The 17,663-nt window shown below is 39.7% G+C and overlaps 1 protein-coding gene across 3 annotated transcripts in view; it reads left to right on the top strand.

Moving 5' to 3' along the window:
* Window positions 1–17,663, top strand: part of kcnc1a (potassium voltage-gated channel, Shaw-related subfamily, member 1a) — a gene marked incomplete at its 3' end in the record, with an annotated part of 46,624 nt that overhangs the window by 11,160 nt on the left and 17,801 nt on the right. For 2 of the 3 annotated variants that reach the window (XM_079844715.1, XM_079844716.1), the window contains exon 2: window positions 13,924–14,854. In XM_079844715.1, the coding sequence (XP_079700841.1) occupies window positions 13,924–14,854 (931 nt within the window). Of the gene's footprint in view, window positions 1–13,923; window positions 14,872–17,663 lie in introns of all 3 variants that reach the window. The other variant, XM_079844714.1, reaches the window with a different exon arrangement.

Genomic DNA, 17,663 nt, shown 5'->3' with positions numbered 1-17,663 from the left:
ATCGGATCCTCTTTTTCCTTCAGAACTGCCTTAATTCTTCATGGCATAGATTCAACAAGGTGCTGGAAACATTCCTCCGAGATTTTGGTCTTAATCTACATGATAGCATCACACAGTGGCTGCAGATTTGTCGGCTGCACGTCCATGATGCAAATCTCCCATTCCACCACATCCCAAAGGTGCTCTATTGGATTGAGATCTGGTGAATGTGGAGGCCATTTCTGTAAAGTGAACTTATTGTCATGGTCAAGAAAACAGTTTGAGAAGATTTTTGACATGGCGCGTTATCCTGCTGGAAATAGCCATCAGAAGATGGGTACAATGTGGTCATAAATGGATGGACATGGTCAGCAACAATACTCTGTCTCATTTAAATGATGCTCAGTTGGTACTAAGGAGCCCAAAGTGTGCCTAGAAAATACACATCATTACAGCACCACCACCAGCCTGAACCTTTGATACATACAAGGCAGGATGAATCCATGCTTTCATGTTGACCCTACCATTTGGATGTCGCAGCAGAAATTGACACTCATCAGACCAGGCAATGTTGTCCCTATCTTCTATTGTCCAATTTTAGTGAGCCAGTGCAAATAACCTGAGTTTCCTGTTCTTAGCTGAAAGGAGTGACACCTGCTGTGATCTTTTGCTGCTGTAGTCCATCTGCTTCAAGCTTCGATGTGTTGTGCAATCAGAGATGCGCTTTTCTTTATACCATGGTTGTAACAAGTGGTCATTTGAGTTACTGTTGCCTTTCTATCAGCTTGAACCAATCTGGCCATTATCCTCTGACCTCTAGAATCAACAAGGCATTTTCGCCCACAGAACTGCTGCTCACTGGATAATTTCTCTTTTTCAGACCATTCTCTGTAAATCCAAGAGATGGTTGTGCATGAAAATCCTAGCAGATCAGCAGTCCCTGAAATACTCAGTTTGAACTTCAGCAGATCGTCTTTATCATGCCTCCATGCCTAAATGCAGTGAGTTGCTACCATGTGATTTGCTGATTAGATATTTGCATTTGCAAGCATTTGAACAGGTCTCATGGTAAATGAGTAAATGGACTGCATTTATATAGCGCTTTTAACAGACCTACGGCCATCCAAAGCGCTTTACATTTTGCCTCACATTCACCCATTCACACACTCATTCATACACCAACGGCGGTGTCAGGCATGCAAGGCGCCATCCAGCTCTTCGGGAGCAGCTGGGGTTAGGTGTCTTGCTCATGGACACCTCGGCACTTGGTCAGGTGGAACCGGGGATCGAACCACCAACCTTCCGGTTTGTAGACAACCTACATGAACCACTGAGCCACTGCCGCCCGTATAATAAAGTGACCAGGGAGTGTGTATAAAGTATATATCAAATAAAAGTTCCACAAAAGTTGTACAGGTTTGGGATGACATAAGGGTGAGAATTTTATCCCCTTAAAGTCTCTCATATAAATAATTTGAATTGGCGAAATGTTAACTCAACATTCAAATATGTTTATAAGGTAACTTAAATTTTGCATAAAATCTGCACTTTAAATATTACATTTTCAAAAAAAAAAATAATAATAATTTTAAAACAATGCCTATAGCAGTGTTCATTTAGAATCTAGCTATTGAATTCAGGGTAGATTTAAAATCCTGTTATCCTGAAGGGAGATCCTAGAATAGAACAACACATTAAGCAGAGCTTAAAACAAAGCACACAGTGTGAGCTTGGGGTATAAAGTACTGCAGGAGGGGCTTGATAAGTGGTTTCACTGCAAGAGACATGGCAGCTTGTCTGTGAAAACAGGAAGATAGCTGATACCCTTATTTTAATGCACTCTATTAGTCAGACCTCTGTTTGTTGTTCTGAGAGAGTTTCTACCTTTGTTTCTGTGACTACAGCAAACAATGAGTTAACTTGATTCTCAACCCAAAATGTCCAGCAGGGGGTAATTCATCTGTTTGAATATGGAAAAAGAAAAGAATCAATATCACAGGTAAACATGTGTGCTGACAAAGACGTTCAACAGTGCATGAACTGGTCATTCAGATTCTGCCACCTGTCAGCCTCAAAGAAATGAACGCTCTAATGGCTATAGGGCTGACTTATTATGCATATAGTCGAAAGGTATTTGAGTAAACAAGAGAAGATAACTGATAGCTTTCTTTTTAATGGACCTTATGGTATGCTGACTCTTCTGCTTCTTTTGCAGATTAGTCAGACCACTGTTGACCATAATGTTGTGTGTTTTATTGAGGCAGAGCCAGCTGTCTGTTTTCCGCAGTCAATGAGCGAGGTTATATTCTCAACCAAAACAGCCCAGCAACAGCGTTTTATCTGAATACAGAGAAGTTTAAGTGCTAGTGAGTTTAAGGCAGTGTTTTGAATTTTCTGTTGTGATTGTGAAACATGTCGCCATTTTCGGTCATTCATGCTGCATCAATAATTGCCATAGTAACTCACATCATTGTCCTGGACAATGTAATAAGCAACTCATTCAGATTAACTTGCATGGTACTCCAAGGAATTTGCCCCAAAAATGAATCTTTTGGTGTTTTCATGCGTTAGCGTTCAATATTCCTTGACAGAAAATGTCTTTACTTGCACAGACTCATTCACAAGTTGCACTTGCATGCGTTCACTTAAAGGGTAACTTCAGTGATTTAGCATTAGGCTTTGTATCAGTAGAAACCCGGTAGTATATTCAAATTATGGTACTTTCCCCCCTCATATCCCCCTGAGGTGAGACAATTATGCATTTTATTTCTGGAAAAAATCCTCAGATGACGCAAATATCGTCATTTTGCGTCATCAGAGATTTTTTTGGCCAGAGGCTAAAGACTACAGCCACTAGACCCAAGCCATATCCTCCATAAAGAGTACGAGCTGATGCCTTCAGGGAGGAGATATAGGATTCCAAATTGTAAGCTAAATAGGTATAAATATTCCCTAATTCCATTATCAATGAAATTATTGAACAAGAAGTGATGAATTGGGGGAGGTAATGCAATGGGCACCATGAAGTGTTTTAGTGTAATATTTAGTGTTGTGTACATGTGTATATCTAACTAATGTTTATTCTTTCTTTTTTCTTTCTTTTTTCCTGATTGTTGTTTGTATGCTTTATCTGCTCTCTTGAATGCCTAAGATACATTTCTCCTAAGGGAGATAATAAAATGGAAATACTAATACTAATACTAATACTAATACTAGATGGAGCTGTTCCGCCTGTTATCAACCCGCCCATAGGGGAGAGATCTCACGCACAGAATGTAAGACACAGACGGCCGCACGGACAATCATAATGGAGAGCGGTGCAGAGTAAAGTGAGTGTTTCAACTTTTCAATGAATTCCTGTGATAGTTTAGCTTCCAAATTCAAAATTCAAAAATAATTTCACATTTCTACTACATAAAGGACCCAGTTTAAATACAAAGCTTAATGCTAAATCACTGAAATAACCCTTCTTTACGCTGGCAAACAATAGAATGGTTTGGCAGTTTGTTTAGATCAATATTCACTTCATCCAATGCAATTTTTTTTTTCATTCTTCTTAAGTGTCTCATTATTATTTGAAAAACCGCTCCACACGTCTCAGTGCGTGAATTCATCGTATAAAGCCCGCCCTGACAATTTGATTGGTCCAACCAGCTCTGGTTCGAGCATAGTTGCTCCACAACGGATCAAGTCCTGACCGAACGTTTCGACCTCAAATTTTGTGGGCGGGGCTAAGTTCGGCTGGCATCCAGGCTACGAACAGGCTTCTTTACACATTTACAAATCCAGCGTATGGCGTTAGTTCTGGCAGGGCACGTTAGTCAAGCTTGCATCAGCTGACTGTCAGCTGATCGTCTACCTATAGGGATACAATGCCTATCACAGCATGCATATAAGCTCCTTCAGTATCATCAGCTGCTATCGCGTTCTCCGGAGCTAATAACCCTCCTCCTTCCCCAGCTCCTCCACTCGTCAGTCAGGATTTGGCATTCTGATTCCCCCTCAATCAGACTACATTCCTGAATTGGGTTGTACATTTTAATATGACTTTAATGCTATCTGCAATGCATCGTTGCTTCTGTTCTGTTTACCCTAAGGGGGGTTTATCACTGCTCTCTCTGCTCTTATCCATGCTAGGCTGCATGGATGAGCAGGGAGTTCTTGCCCAGAACAGAACCATACCGCCAATCTAAACTATGTTAATTGTCTATCACTTTGACGATAGTGATCCTGACAGAATTTACATTCTGTATAAAGACGCAATTCTGCATCTGTCGGTATACCAAATCAAGCATCTCACTTCATCATGCCCTAATATCAGAGGCAGCTCAAATGATAATTTCACCCCATTCAAATAGGTAGTCGCACCCCAAATTCATGCTCAAACTAATAGATTGCAATACTGATTCATGTAGAAATTTCACACTTCTCCTTTTAACCATTTACATATCAAGTAATGCTTCATTTATATTCAAGTGTCTCTGCTCTGCTGCTAACCATAAACACAGAAAACCAAACAAACCCGAATAAAGAGTGTCGGTAGCACTTAAGGTTGACCAGTGCTTGAGAGGAAGCCAAGGAAGAGGATGTGTTTACATTTTAAAAGCAGAGTGTTGGTTTGGGTGTTGCCTATGACTAAAAGAGTGTAAAAGGTATATTGGCAGCCTTTTGGGCTATAAAAAATTACAGTTGAGGTTTGTGATGGAGTATGTCAGTTCTTGTATCTACAACAGACTTCTTGACTACAGTTAGTTTGAAGTTCATTATGAGATGATGAAGTCAAGTAATTGTGGTAACTAAATTAGTGGAATTTCTTACTGCATCTCAGCCATTTGTAATGTGCAATGGACAAGGTTAAAGAGGTTAGCTCTTCTTAAATATTTGAGTGAACTGCTAAATATTTGAAGAGATGAATTGCTGCTTCTCGCTCCGTCAAGAATGGCCAGCACCATCTCCCCCATTAATCTGCCTTCAGTGGAGAGGGCCACTTATTTCTGCTTTGAGTAGAGGAACTTCATTGTACATTAATGGCATAACAGTGTAAAGTACATTTTACAGCCTTCCTCCTATCTGTACAGGTCATCTTCACTGACCAGGCAAGATGGGCAATCTGAGGCTTGAGTGGAAAAAATGTATGAATTACTGCAAGCTAATGGGATTTTGTTGTGTGTGTTCAATGTCAAGATTGCTACCACACATACACAGGAAGTTTGTGTTAATGTAGCCCACAGCCTTTTATGTCTTGCCTGTGAGTGTTTTTATTTTCTGTTAAAATATTTAATATACATAATTTATAGAAATATGATTTGAAGTTTGAAAAGGCTGTCCTTGGTTAAACATGCAATATTAACTGATATATGAAAGAGAGACAAAGACTGAATTTGGCATAAACACAAAAGTGGAGATAAGGACATGTTAACTGTTCATAAAACTGTTTCCTATATAAGAACCCTATAGTGTTGTCTAAAGCTCAATGAGCTTCAGAAATGAACGGGGACTTGGGACAAAATGCTCCAACATTAAAAAAGTATGATGAATCGATTGATTGATTTAAACTTGTTATATAAAATTGTTTATGTATATACATTTTAGGTGACAGTTTTTAGGTGACGGTGCTGTCAAAAATTCTGTCACATTTTTAGGTGACAGCCTAAAGTTTTACCTTACCTTAATTACTTTAAAATTTGCAGTACATAATACACTAAAAATAAATCAGTTAGGTCAACACAAATTGGTTGGTTTAGGTTAAATTAATAGGCAAATTAAGTTATTCTAGTAAGTTTAGCTATCATATCATTGGCAAACAACATTTTCTTATGTTGGTCCAACTTATTATTATTATTTTTTTTACTGAGGTTTAATTATTTGTAATGTTTAAATAAGTAGTTTCATTCATTAAACACAATAAGGAACAAATAAGAAAAGACTGGTGTCAGCACTGACATTTGTATAGTTTGTAAAGAGTATTGTACAGTAAAGTGTGCCCACAAGCTCCAATCTTCAGCACAATCGTAACCACACAATTTAAAAACATTACAATAAACTTGACATTAAACACTAACATGTATTTTGTGAAAAGCTGGGAAAAAAATTGGCAAATTATTTGACCAATTGTGGCAATACACACATGTATTTAAACTGACTCGTCAGGTTGAGGATGTGTATATTCTTCCATGTAAATAGCGAATCCGGCATGGTGCAAGCGCAACTGGCTTTTTAAGGGAATGGGAGATGACACTCTGATTGGTTTATTGCACGCTATGCCCAAAACACACCCAGGACTTATTAAGAGACTATAGGTACAATCCTTTTGGACCATGTGCCTGCCGCACCGACCATTTTTTCCGTTGTTAATCTAGCAAAAGTGTATTTGGACACGCCCTAAGTGCACCTGAGCCATACGGTTAGACCATTAAAATAGGGCCCTATGGCTGCGTTCAAAATCACACTTCCCTCCTTCCCAAAAAACAGTATGTGACAAAAGAAGTATGTCCAAATTCACAGTAGGCAAAAAGTACCCGGATGACCGAGTACTTTTGGCAAGATTCTGAAGTGTGGATACGATGGACACTTCACTATACCATGAGACCTAGGAGAATATTTGTGAATGAAGTGACGTCACTGATGCTGGTAGGTCACATTATAATGACATCATGGAGAATGTAGTACATCTGGACACATCTGAATACATATTGAATATTTGAATAATAAAAATTGCCAGAAAAGGTGGAACAGCAAATGGAATCTCTGCACATATGTGAGATTGATTGACATTGGTGTGTTTTTGGTATTTTTTGTAAAGAAAGAAACCAGCTTTGCCACTAGCTCCTTTATAATTAATACAGATGGCCATAAGCAGGCAGGAATTAATCTGAAGTCCCCAACTGTCTTTTCTATCAAGCCCCAGTGGGACATTATTGTCCAAAAATGAAAGCACAGCAGCGGCAACACTCACAGCCTTGTACAAAAAACCCAATAACCAGGCCCTCCCCACAGACGCAAAATACATGAATCCACAAATACAGACGCAGTCCCAAATGTGGGTGCACTGTGTTAGGCAGTGTTTGGTTACATAAGAGAACGTGACAAGCTTTCATCTCCAGGAAGAGAGGTACAATCAGAGAATGAGAGTAAGAGGTGATGTAAGGGAGAAGGGGGAGGATTTTGTGCTATTTCTGAGGCACTTGAATGAGCCTCTTTCCTTCTCTTTCACTCCTTCTCTCCATCTTGCACCCTCTCAATTTTGCCATGCAGTGCAGCAGAAAAGCTTCGACAAAGGGGTCACTTAGCACTTTTCATCTAATATTTTACTTGCATAGCACTTTTCATCTAATCTTTTGCTCGCATCATCTTTGTCTGCAAAAGCTGAGTGTGATACTTTTATTTTATTACTCCAATTTTATGTTTATTAAAGTGTTTTTTTAATATTTATAATAGCAATAAATGAACAGCTTGTTTCATGTGGGCAGAGTGTTTTTTCACTGAAGAAAACAGCAACTCTGCCATTTGCCGAATGAAGCAAATTTAAGAAATTCCTATTTTATTTTTAAAAATTGTGCATTCTGAGTGTTCAACATAGGGGAGAGCGGGGCACAGCCTAACGCTTTTCGACTTTCTCAGTTTGTGTAAATCTTTCTTGTGTTCAGAGTATTTATTTTTTCCCCACATTAATTTCACATGTCTACTACAATTATGTGGTTTTCTTTCATTATTACAGTGTATACTTTTTTTCTTGATTTATTCCTAAAGAATGGAAGTGAAATGTGACAACATGCCCCATAGGTGGGGCACATTGTAACATGTGAGGGGCACATTGTATGACGGCTTAAAATGTTATCTGATACAATCAAAAACATATCCAAGACAAACGAAAATATTTTGTCAATAAAATACAATTCGCTTTTCCAAATAAAATAATGGCAGTTTTTAAAAATTAAAAATAAACTAATTTGACTTTGACAACAAACACACCACAAAACACAGCTATGCACATAGTTCAAAAGGTAAATCAAGCATTCTGCGTTAGTTCAGGCAGGCCATGTAGTCAAGCTCCCCTCGCCCATATCAGCTGATCCAATTCCTATGCACTCAATTGGCAACTCTCAAACTTTCATGAGTTTTCGAGCATGTTTAAACTTTAGGCCCTCAAAAATGTGATTAATTTTGGAGAAGAAGAATATTAGACTGAGCAATTACAATAGGGTCATCACACCATCTGTGCTCGGGCCCTAATAATATCAGATTTGTCTAATTTTAAATAAACACAAAGAACAGAGATGACAAATTAGCTTAAGTAGGACATTTACTTTTGCTATGGTTAAATAAATGTTCAGTGATACCTTCCAAATATTTTTAAATTTTGGCACAATTCTTTCTCTTTCATATCAAAAAGTGTTGATAAGGCAACAAGTAAGTTTTGTCATGCTGGCATGTGTGGAAAGTTTTAAACCATGTGTGTTACAACTAACACCACGTTAGGTTGTGCCCCGCTCACCCCTACATAGTGTTCAGCATTTTAATCAGACACAATCCATCCGTTGTGTGTTTTGTTGAGGTAGAGAAACTGACCGAAAGCGTTTCGGGTAACTAGTCTTTTATCTTTTGATGACAGTAAGCGGAGTAACATGATTCTCAACCTAAACAGTCTAGCAGGGGTAATTCATCTGTTTGAATAGAAGGAGAAAATAATCAATATCACGGGTAAACAATTCTGCTGACAAAGCCATTCAACATGGACATTGCATAAACTAGTCATTGAGATTCAGATACCTGTCAGCCCTACAGAAATGGATTTGCTGAGGTTCCAATGGCCATTGTGTTGAGGAATTATAACTAATAAGAAATTCAGAAATTCTAGCCTGTGATTTGATTCTGTGAAAGGAGTTTTTTATATTATGTTGAAAACAGTTGTGCTGCTTATTTTTTTGTGGAAACCGTGATACTTTTTTCAGGATTCTTTGATAAATAGAAAGTTCAAAAGCATTTATTTCACAACATTTATTTGAACTAGATATTTATCCTTACGAAATATATTTATTTCCCCCAAAAAATCACGTACTTTCCTGGAAACTCCTGGAAAAAAAGATACTGGTGACATTATGGACTAATTTAATGCAAGCAAATTTGAATTCAACAGACTTGACCTTTATGTTACAGGGCTAAAGTAAGTCAGGGGTCAAAGGTCATTATTAGGGCTAAAGTTTTCTCTCCTTTGATGTTTGTCTGTGCACTGCACCATTACACCTGAGTAGTTCTGCTGAGCTGTGGTATTGCTGCATTGAGTTTCACTTCTGAGATTGGAGTTTTGTTCAAGCATGTGGTCTTGGTGTAAGACTTTATGCGTGGGACTTGCTGTAGGAGGTTTGCACAAGGCCATGCTATGCAGACCATTCAGCTCACCTGTAAAGAAATGTAAGGACACGCTAACACGTATTGCACTTCACATATATATGCTGTGAAAATGGAAAAAAAACTAAAAAAAATAATGAGAGGACACCTTGAGAATACATTCTTGAGGTCATTTTAACAGTAAAAATCAAACGTGCATGGTTCCTTTAATGATTGAGAAATTGATTTGGGCATAAGAAAAACAATGCAGTGTATGAGCATAGCATACATTTTGTAAGCTCAGTTCTTATCTTTCAGATAAGAGCAATGTAACAGTCCAAATTTATTTAGCTGAGGGATTAATAGTTCCCTTTCAGCCAGTACACTACAAGTTAAGTCAGTTACTGATGGAATGGGGGTTTCGCTTAGAAGCCAATCACCTTCGAGATCTGCAAAACGAGCCAATGGCATTAAATGCCATGGGTCTGTGGAATTTGCATATCACAACTCCGCCAAACCGCGTGGGTATATAAGGATTTGCGTTGCACTCTCGCATTATCTTTCTGCTACGGAGCCGAGTGTTACTTGCCTTCCTTAGCTTTCTCTCTCCAAGACGAGCGTCTCTCGAGAGTGTTAGTCTTATGGCGTGTTCAGGGCTGGACTGGGGCTAAAATTCGGCCCTGGCAAATCCAGCCCATCCGGCCCATGAGTTCCTCTTGAATGTTTTAACTGGGGTTAGGGCCTTAAATTGGAGTAAATAAATAAATCTAGGACAGGGACAACTAATGATGGATATTATCTAATTTACTGCAAATGCAGATAACAAACGTAATATTGCACTTTTGTCACACAGAAATGCACTTGACAGTAAACCACTGATTTTGAGCTAGGATACATTAAAGTATTTACTGCTTTTAAAATCTGTCATCATTTACTCACTCTCATGTTGTTCCAAACCTGTATGACTTTCTCTAAAAGAAGACATATTGAAGAATGTTGGCAACCAAACCATAGGGTATACCATTGAATAGTCTATTGTATGGACAAAAAAAGACTCAAATGATTTTCTTTTATGTTACACAGACAGAAATTAATTGAGGTTTGGAATGACATTAGGGTGAGTAAACGTTCACATGTTTTGGTTGAACTACCCCTTTAAAAACAATAAAAAATGTTCGAGAGTTAACACCTAATTTAAGTAACACACTGATATGATATCTTTCATGAGGTTCTCATTGAAATAACATTTTGTTAAATTTCATTAGATCTATTAAAAAGTTCATAAAACATTTACAGAGAAAAAAGCTTTGTCCTTAAAGGGATAGTTCACCCAAAAATGAAAATTGTGTCATCATTTACTCACCCTCAAGTTGTTCCAAACCTGTATGAGTTTATTTGTTCTGCTGAACACAAAAGAAGATATTTTGAAGAATGTTTGTAACAAAGCAGATAGAGCAACTATTGACTACCATAGTATTTTTTTTCCTACTATGGTAGTCAATAGCTCTATCTGCTTGGTTTTCCAATTTACCTCGTGATGTATTTACACGGTCGCGGCTGTTTTCAGCTGATTCACCACAGAACCTTTAATGTTCCCATATCACACGATTGTATAAAACAACATTCGGAGTCAAAGTGCCGGTTCATCACTTCATAGAGCAGCAGAAACGCAGCGCACGTTCGTCGGCGGCAGCGCTGTTGCGCGGCTATTCGCCTTTTGCAGTTTCATGCGCCCAAATTTTTAAACAGCGCCTAATATGGACACAGTCTATGGAGGAGGGAAGGTCTCTCTCGCTTTGGCCTGTTTTTTCAGAAGATAAACCAATGGGACGCTGTCCCTGCATGATGGGCCAGTCCGTGGCAAAAAATTAAATAAATAAATAACCTTGAATCGGCCCCAAAGTGCGTCGGCCCACCGGGAAAATGCCCGGTATGCCAGATTAACAGTCCAGCCCTGGGCGTGTTCCAGCGAGTTCCGCATTCCAGTCGGATGGTTAATAAATTTGACAGGCATGAGCGCTGTTTGGCGTGCTTGGGCCTTGTGCATGCCGAGCGCGCGTTCATGGATGAGTCATGTTCTCACTGCAGGAACATGACCATTGCAGTGTTGCAATCGAGACTCAGTGATCTCCGTAAAGGAGGGAGGGTCCCCTCTACCACACCCCAATCTATCTCCTCTGCGAGATGGGATACTTTGGCTGGTGGTCAGGGCGATCTGAGGGTGACGGTGTGGCCACACCCCCCTCTAGCACACTGCAACCCGTGGTGTTGCCAGATAAAGGCGCGTGTTTTTCCCGTCCTGGGCCCAGTGTCTCATTTGCTATCTCCTCCTATGGAGTCTGAAGCATCTGAGGTCGCTTCGTGACGTTCTCATCCCGGGAGACCTGAATCGTGCAGCCAACTAAATCCCCACAATCCCCACCAAACAGTTTTGGTGACACACAGGTAGTCCTGTCTGCCTCCCACGACTCTTCCCATTGCCTGTTAGCGCTCAGCTGGCCGCGGGGCTTACGCAAGTATGCGTTTCCCCAGTGAGCCTTCTCACACGGATTCTGTGCAGATCAGGGAGGACAGGGAGCAGGTCCTTTTGGTTGCCTCGTACTGGTCCGACCAGACCTGGTTCTCTGAACTCTTACTCCTTGTAACTTCAGTTGGTGAACTTGCAAGCGCTGCCTTGGAGGAGGCAGACCCAGCCTTGGCACTGCTCTGGTCAGTACGCGCCCTTCGCGCTTACAAGAACGGATACAGTGTTCAGGACCTCAGACCAGCTCTTGTCTGTTACAGAGAGCAGCAGAATGGGAAGGCTCTTTCCAAGCAGAGGTTGTTTCACTGGTTAGTGGACACCATTGTCCTGACATATCAGGTTCATGCCCCCGAGGGGTCAAGGCACACTCCACTGGAGTGTTACCTCCTTTGGGCTTAGCGCATGTCGCCTCGCTAACAGACATTGTAGAGCTGTAGGCTAGGTGACACCCTACACATTCGCTAGATTCTAAGTAATCTCCGAGTGGAGCCAGTGTCCTCCCGTGTACTTGCCCCAAATGACCAGTAACTGGACAGGCTCAGGTGTCAAGATTGAATTGGGAACCCCTATTCCGTCAGTAACTGACGTAACTCGTAGTGTACTGACTGAAATGGAATGAGGGTTATATACGTAACCGAGACGTTCCCATGAGCTGCAGAAAGAGTTGTTTGTTTATTGCTCCTTCATCGTGCTCATCACAACACTTCTAAAGCATCTTTGAGAGCCATTAGCTCCTGAAATTACTGCTAATATCTTTCTAGCTTAGTTTTATCGCTGGTTTTGTTTAGATGGTTGGTTACGTTGTTTCCAACTTGTATATAGAAAATCACAGTGTCATAGTGTTGGAATGTGTTTTCTGGCTAACATTGCTTACAATAAACACAGACTGGGGACTAAATATTATTTAAACAGAAAGACATCCTTTTTCTTTTTTAGTTTATATCAATGTTGCTATATGAATATAATTGCCAATGATATCAAAATTCTAATAGAAGTGCTGCTCTTTTGGGTCTGACTTCAGTTGCCATTCTACTTATTTGATTTTCATTAGATTGTGTTTGAGAGTGTTTTTTTAATACTGTTTGTTTGCCTGTAACTTTATTTTGTTTTTGTTCATTTTGCTCTACACACAATGCTTTATTTCAGGATGAGCTTTTTAGTAGTATTTTGACAATAAACAGCATTACACTAACATTTAAAAGTTTGGGTTCAGTAAGTAAAAAATAATAAAAAAAGAGAAAATAAATGAATACTTTTTTTCTACAAGGTTTAAATTGATCAGAAGTGACATTTATAGTGTTTCAAAATATGTGCTCTATCATACACCCGGTGCAATGCGACGGCAGTTTTTTGTCATTTTTAAATATTAAAAAGAAAAGGATTCCTCTCTGGAGAAGCATTCAGTCTTTCCGCTCACAAATTTCGCCATGCACTTCAGACCATGCACTCAGATCGTTAAAATAGGGCCCTATGTGTTTAAAATAAACAGCTCTTTTGAACGAATCCAGAAAAAAAAATTGTTTTTACAAAAATATTAAGCTGCATCACTGTTTCCTGTATTGATAATAATAAAACATGTTTCTTGAGCACCACATCAGCCTATTAGAATTATTTCTGAAGACTTGAAGAAAAAAACATATTACAATATATTCAAATAGAATATGTAAATTATTTTAAATTGTAATAATATTTAAGAATGTTACTGTTTTGACTGTATTTTTGATCCAATAAAGGCATCCTTGAGAGACTTCTTTCAAAAACATAAAAACAAATCTTTCCAACCCCAAAGTTTTTGAAGGGTAATGTAGCCCTTATCAGACACTAGTATATGTCTTAGTCAGCTAAAAAATAAAAAACTCCTATTCAAATCAGTTTGTTGTGTGGCAGTGGTCATAACCAGTGAAGGTAGTGTGTATGCACATGCCTCTTTGGGAAGTTGTTTTTGGATGGAAACTAAATGATTAGTGAATTAACATTGTGGTTTTTCCCTTCTCATTTTTCCCCTTGTTCTCTCTCTCTCTCTCTCTCTCTCTCTCTCTCTCTCTCTCTCTCTCTCTCTCTCTCTCTCTCTCTCTCTCTCTCTCTCTCTGCAGTGGGTGGCATTTGCCTCGCTTTTCTTCATACTGGTTTCCATAACCACATTCTGCCTGGAGACACATGAGGCCTTCAATCCCATCGTTAACCGCACATATTTTAACCCTCTCGACAACACCTCCAGGTTTCACCTGGAGACAGAGACAGTGGTCTACCTAACCTACATCGAGGGAGTGTGTGTGGTATGGTTCACCTTTGAGTTCCTCATGCGTGTCACCTTCTGTCCGGACAAAAAGAAATTCATCAAAAACACCCTAAACATCATAGACTTTGTGGCCATCCTGCCATTTTACCTGGAGGTGGGCCTGAGCGGGCTTTCTGGTTCTGAAGCAAAGGACGTTCTGGGTTTCCTCAGAGTGGTGCGATTCGTTCGGATCCTCCGAATCTTCAAGCTGACGCGACACTTCGTAGGCCTGCGCGTACTGGGACACACTCTCCGTGCCAGCACCAATGAGTTCCTCCTGCTCATCATCTTTCTTGCGCTCGGAGTGCTCATCTTCGCCACCATGATCTACTACGCAGAGCGAATCGGTGCCAATCCCAATGACCCACGTGCCAGCGAGCACACCCACTTCAAAAACATCCCAATTGGCTTCTGGTGGGCTGTTGTGACTATGACCACGTTGGGCTATGGAGACATGTATCCTCAAACTTGGTCAGGCATGCTGGTCGGTGCATTGTGTGCTCTGGCAGGTGTATTAACCATTGCCATGCCCGTGCCTGTCATCGTCAATAACTTTGGGATGTACTACTCTCTAGCCATGGCTAAGCAGAAGCTACCAAAGAAAAAGAACAAGCATATTCCCCGTGCCCCACAACTGGGCTCACCTAATTACTGTAAGTCCGCCATGAACTCACCCCACCACAGTCCACAAAGTGACCATTGTGCTGTCGCTGCCCAGGAGGAGATTTTAGAAATGAACAGAGCAGGTAGGATGCTTGTTTCAGTAATATCCATCTGAACTAATATCATAGAACATGTTTAAGCTCAGAAATGAGATTTAACTCACATTTTCTTCCCTTCCACCTCACCATGTTTCTAGACCTGCCTGAAATCACACATGTAACCTGTTTTCCAAATCTCTCATTTGGGAATCGTTCAAATACAGCTCAACCATCTGGAGACATTATAAAATCTCATCGCACTGCATTCTATTCAGCCTCTATACAAAGGCACGCATAGAAACAAACACAAGTCTTCACCATGGTTGCATAACGACCAATACCCCATGCAACGTTTTGCATATCTTTATGTTTTTCCAGTAGACTCCTGTGAGGATCAATTATATCCACCCAGACAAACAGGAGCACACTCATTCAACAGCTTGCTTTTGTTTTTGTCCATCAGCTTGCCCTAATTACTTTTTAAATGTCATTACGCAATATTTTTGGTTTGCTTTTGTGACTTAAGCATATTTGATTGTATGGCTCATACAGTTAAATGGTTTCAAGGAAGTGAAAATTCCACGGTAGGGCTGCAACAACTAATCTATAATGAAAATACAATAATGAATTTCATTATCGATTCGTTTGGTTCATTTGAAAGGAGGCAGAGTGAGCTGCTACATGAAAAGTGCTCACCCTAAGCTGCGCAAAGCAGGAAAGAAATGTATTAAATGGTTCAAAGCAGTTTAACATGGTTTGCCCTGTCAGGTGCTGGTGCTGTTTAATAAACGTTTTACTTGAGCATTTGAGTGCTATTTTCTTATCTGTGCTAGATATACAGTATATTTATATTTCCATAAAAGTGTGTGCAAACAGGGAGTCTCACTGTGGACATATAGTTTTTTAAAATAATGTAATGTTTATATTTTAAACCTCTTTTATGCACTTATGCCTAGCTTGCATTTATAGAGAATATAGCTTGCATTTAGCTTGCATATATACTTTTAGGGGAGGACAGTTTGTGGAGTAACATTTTTTTTTCTGTATATACAGAAAATTAACCATAGCATTATAATCAGGATCCAGCCGTGGTGGTCAGTGCGCTGTTTGATTTGTGAACGAGTTCATTCTTTCCAATGAACCTGTTAAATTGGTTCACAAGTAATTGAATCAGACTGATCCATTTGCAGTTGTTATTGAGTCAACATCTCACTGATTGAACGATCCGGTAAAAATGAGCCAAGAACAGGGATGCCATCGGAACTTGAATGTGTGTGCTACTGATTGCACAAAAAGTAAGTTACTTATGAATTGTAGTATTGATTATTGTCAATGAAATCATATTTAGGCCTCTGAGTTATTTGTGAACTAAATCTCCAGTAAAAGGGCAAGCTTTATAAGCCCATTGAGATGCTTTGGACATTTAAGTTGATATTTTAGTATAGTAGAGCTTAATGTTTTGATAGTGTACAATAAGTGTATGCTGTAAAACAACACATTTGCTTATTAGCAATACATTTTCAATGTATGCACTTATCTTTCTTATTAGTGCTGACTTGTATGGCTATAATAAATATATGGTTCATCAATCAGTACTTTTTGCTTTTAATACTTAAGTAGACACATTTAATAGTATCTGTACTTTTATTCAAGTACTTGATTTGTGTACTTCGTCCACCCTTGGTGTCCATGTTACCTAATGTTGGTGAGTTTAGTTTTGGGGTAAAATAATAAATAAGATAAGTTAATAAGAATTAAATTTGCTGTTGCCTAATGCCTATCCACCTCACAGACTCACATGCGAATGTGACACAATAAGAGAGCCAGCGTAAATAAGATATTCCAAACCACTCCACTCAACATTCTTACCACAAGTAAGTGGTGGTGAGTGCCTTCATTTGGAGCACTCATTTAGAGATTGTATGTATAGTTGTAAAAGAGAAGTGTAGAGAGGCTTGTTGGCTGTGTCTCTCATTAATCTGTGAGAGAAATTGTGAGTGACTCCTTCATAAATCTGACTGGAGGGATTCCCCTATTTCTAAATGCCTTTATTACATCCCTGCTTTACATGGAATATAGCTTTCAAACCTTTTGATGCCCCAAGGACCCACATGTACAAATGTATAAATCTAAAGACAAAGGCGGAAAAAAGTAACTCCACTGAAAGATACAGCACACATACAAACAACACTTGATGCAACTGTAACAGTAATGATTCAATCAGTCATGTGGCAGGATAGACCAAAGTCTGAACACCTCACAGCCCTCGTGACTTGTCTAATCAAATCATGCTTAAACAAAGGGCCTGTGTGTTACGCTGATTAGATCCAAACCACATCATGTAGCCGCAAGAGCGTTGAAGGCGTCGGCCTTCCCCTCTATAAAAACTGGAACCGACCATCAGCTCTTTGCATTCTCGCCACCACAAGGAACGAACCTCTTGGCATTTCGCCATGGAAGGGAAGACCAGCCCTGGTCTTCCCAACCCTGAGAGAAGGCCTCCACGGAGAGAGAAACCGGCAGACTTCTGGAGTGACTTTCCTAAACTTCAAAGAAGTTCACCTGGGACTCACAAATCCTTAGCGAACTTCCCCGACGATTCGAACTCAGACACTTACACGAGAAGCCGTAGTAATGCAAGTATTCTATTTCACAATCAAACTGCTTGAAAAAGGTTGTCGGAATTATGAATTTATATGAATTTCTTGTGGGCTCTTACGAAAAGACTGAAGCTGTCTCTCTCTCTCTGTCTGTCTCTCTCTCTCTCTCTGTCTGTCTCTCCCTCTCTCTCTCTCTCTCTCTCTCGTTAATTCTTCTTCCCTTTTTATTATTCGTTAAGTTTCATGTTTCCTTG

The sequence above is a fragment of the Gobio gobio genome (assembly GCF_949357685.1).
Source record: "Gobio gobio genome assembly, chromosome: 2".
Classification (NCBI taxonomy): domain Eukaryota; kingdom Metazoa; phylum Chordata; class Actinopteri; order Cypriniformes; family Gobionidae; genus Gobio; species Gobio gobio.
This window is presented reverse-complemented; position numbering and strand designations above follow the sequence as displayed.